The following is a 2,500-nucleotide window of genomic DNA, read 5'->3' on the forward strand; positions in this document are numbered from 1 at the left end:
TGCGAGGCAACATTACAACAATATATGTGAACAGAAATTGTTTAAAGATCTTGTTTATAAGGGAGCATTCATTTTCCAAGGGGATTAATTATATTATTTTAATACATGATCAGGATTTTTATGTTCATTGAAATCTGTAGGTACATTTAATCTATGTAAACATTCATATCGTAAAAACATTGCATTGAACGCAACTCATAGAGGTACGCAACATACAGAATAGCAAAAAGATTACTCAATAAAATCGTAATTATACCTTGAGACACTCTCCTCTTCCAGCGAACTCGTTCGAAGTCGTGGAGACTCGCCTATCCGACTGGGTACAGTATGGGATCCAGAGGGGTAGGCCCCCACCTCCCATGGTCACTGTGCTGCCGATGCCACTTCCGCCAGTACTACTCACGCTCGCCCCACGCGTCCATATCGTGTGCATGCTTTGAGGCAAGCGTAAAAGGTCAGAGAATAGCTGGCGTCCTCTTTGTTTGATGAAAGCAATTCCAGATACGCAAAATAAATCAAAATTGATAAAAAACAAAAAATCCAAAACTATATTGTCGATATGAAATATTAATGTTGGCAATCAAATTAATAACGACAACAGCAGTACTATTGATTTGCTATTATTATCATTTCTATCATTACCATTATTTTCATCATTAATCATCATTAATCATATTTTCAATGGCCTTCTTCTCATTACTATCACTCTTTTTCATTGCAATTCTGAAAATCAATTCACGTAATTTATCTACCAAATACGTTGTATTTCATCGGAAAGCTTAGGTAGAAAGAAGGTATAAATGAGGCTGAATAATTTCCACAACGCAAGAGATGTAATGACGCGTTTCGGAGAGCTTACATCAGAATTCCTCAAATTATACTTACTCTCCAGTAGTTGGTTGTGTAGCCCCGTCTTATAAAATATCACATTGAATAAAACAGAATAAACATGAGCAAATATATATTATTTACAAAATATGAAAGAACAAATTTATATTGATCTTTAAAATAGGCAGAAAAAAATCTGTCGGATGGCGAGAGGCATAAACATTACCCCGTGTAAAATGTACGTAAATAGGGTCGCAGGCTTAGTAACTGAAACTGATATGCGTCACTGTGCAAAGGATTCAAGAGCACTAGTCCACATACCCTCGCCCTTGATTCCACAGTTTTCACCTGTAAGTGTCGTGTACCTATGGATAGTAATGTACTAAACTCTACGGAGCGAGAACCGACTATTTCACTTACTTGCTTTAGAAATTCCAGATCAAATTCGCCTTGGAAATAACCTCACAACAATTTAATTTCCATATTCAAATTGCGGTTAATGTTTTCTCATTTTCCAGTCTTTATTGTCTTATGAATAATGAATGAAGACTACATTATCTTATATGTGTATTAAATATCCTGCAGTTTCCTCTATACAAAACCTTAGTGTGAATTCCTATACCTTGCTCATAGGTATTCTATGATGAAAACAAACGTACACTTGCGTAAACAATCAATTCGTAGTGAGTTATTTGATATCATTTAGCAGATGCTTTGCCGTAGAGGGATATATCACATCTTCGCATACAATTTACGCAATGATTCGTAGTGACTGGAGAAAAAATAAATATTGATACCACGAGATACGGTCGTAACCGTATAAATACACACACGTATAAATACACACTCTCTGATTCACGATAGTCACCTTAGGAATACATGCAGATCAACATTGAAAGAGGATCACTAAACTCCCTTTGACTAGTCCTTCTGTGTGGAATTTCTGGCGTGCGTTTCCGTAGATTTACAAGACGGCCATGACACTGCAGTGTAGAAGCTTAAAGGGGCGTGAGCATGACAAAGGGCGTGCAAAGTCCGGGGTTTTCCTCCCTCAGGATACTAGATCACTCCGCATGTGTTTTCCTTTCGTCACTATGAACGGCTCAACAAGTGCGTGTCTCGCTACGCTGCCAGGTGTATGAGCGTTTTCTTTTTGCTTCATATTTTGAGATTTTTTGTTCTTATTATGAATTCTGTTTGTATTGTTGGTAATAAAAAAAATGGATATGAATAGTATCTAACATTTATGATTCTCTCAAAGATGGAAAAGAGGTACGCAAACAAAATAATTAAAAAAACAAATATCTTCCAGTTCCCATTGTTGCTTTAGATGCGGGAGTTATTCAATTTACGAACTAAGACACTCTAATTGCATGCAAATCAGCATGGTCAGGCAATGTGTCTGTTTTTTTCAGGCTTTGGCAACACTGCTCTATCCTAATCAATAACAATCAAGGGTCCTGTTTCGTGGTTTCCCATTGGTTCTCATACAACTTGCTCTGGGATCAATAACTATGCCTGAAAATATTGTCGCAATGTGTGCTTTCCACTCAAAGCGCATACAATCAAAACACAAGCATTAATATCCACACAATCACACATAAAATGCAAGCACGTACATGTACATGTATGCGGTACACATGCACGAAATTACTCACACACTTAATCACAA

The 2,500-nt window shown here is 37.0% G+C and overlaps 1 protein-coding gene across 1 annotated transcript in view; it reads right to left on the minus strand.

Moving 5' to 3' along the window:
* The window catches only part of LOC122258639 (regulator of G protein signaling 9-binding protein), an 11,510-nt gene extending 9,587 nt beyond the window's left edge, over positions 1 to 1,923 (minus strand). Inside the window, exons 1-2 of the mRNA XM_043024682.2 lie at positions 1,697 to 1,923; positions 257 to 434 (exon numbers count right to left, since the gene is read on the minus strand). Of these exons, the coding sequence (XP_042880616.1) occupies positions 257 to 433 (177 nt within the window). The 5' untranslated portion in view covers position 434; positions 1,697 to 1,923. The remainder of the gene's footprint in view (positions 1 to 256; positions 435 to 1,696) is intronic.
* Positions 1,924 to 2,500: the final 577 nt, after the last annotated feature.

The sequence above is a fragment of the Penaeus japonicus genome, unplaced genomic scaffold (assembly GCF_977035675.1).
Source record: "Penaeus japonicus unplaced genomic scaffold, GWHDUDI00000001_assembly GWHDUDI00000035, whole genome shotgun sequence".
Lineage (NCBI taxonomy): Eukaryota > Metazoa > Arthropoda > Malacostraca > Decapoda > Penaeidae > Penaeus > Penaeus japonicus.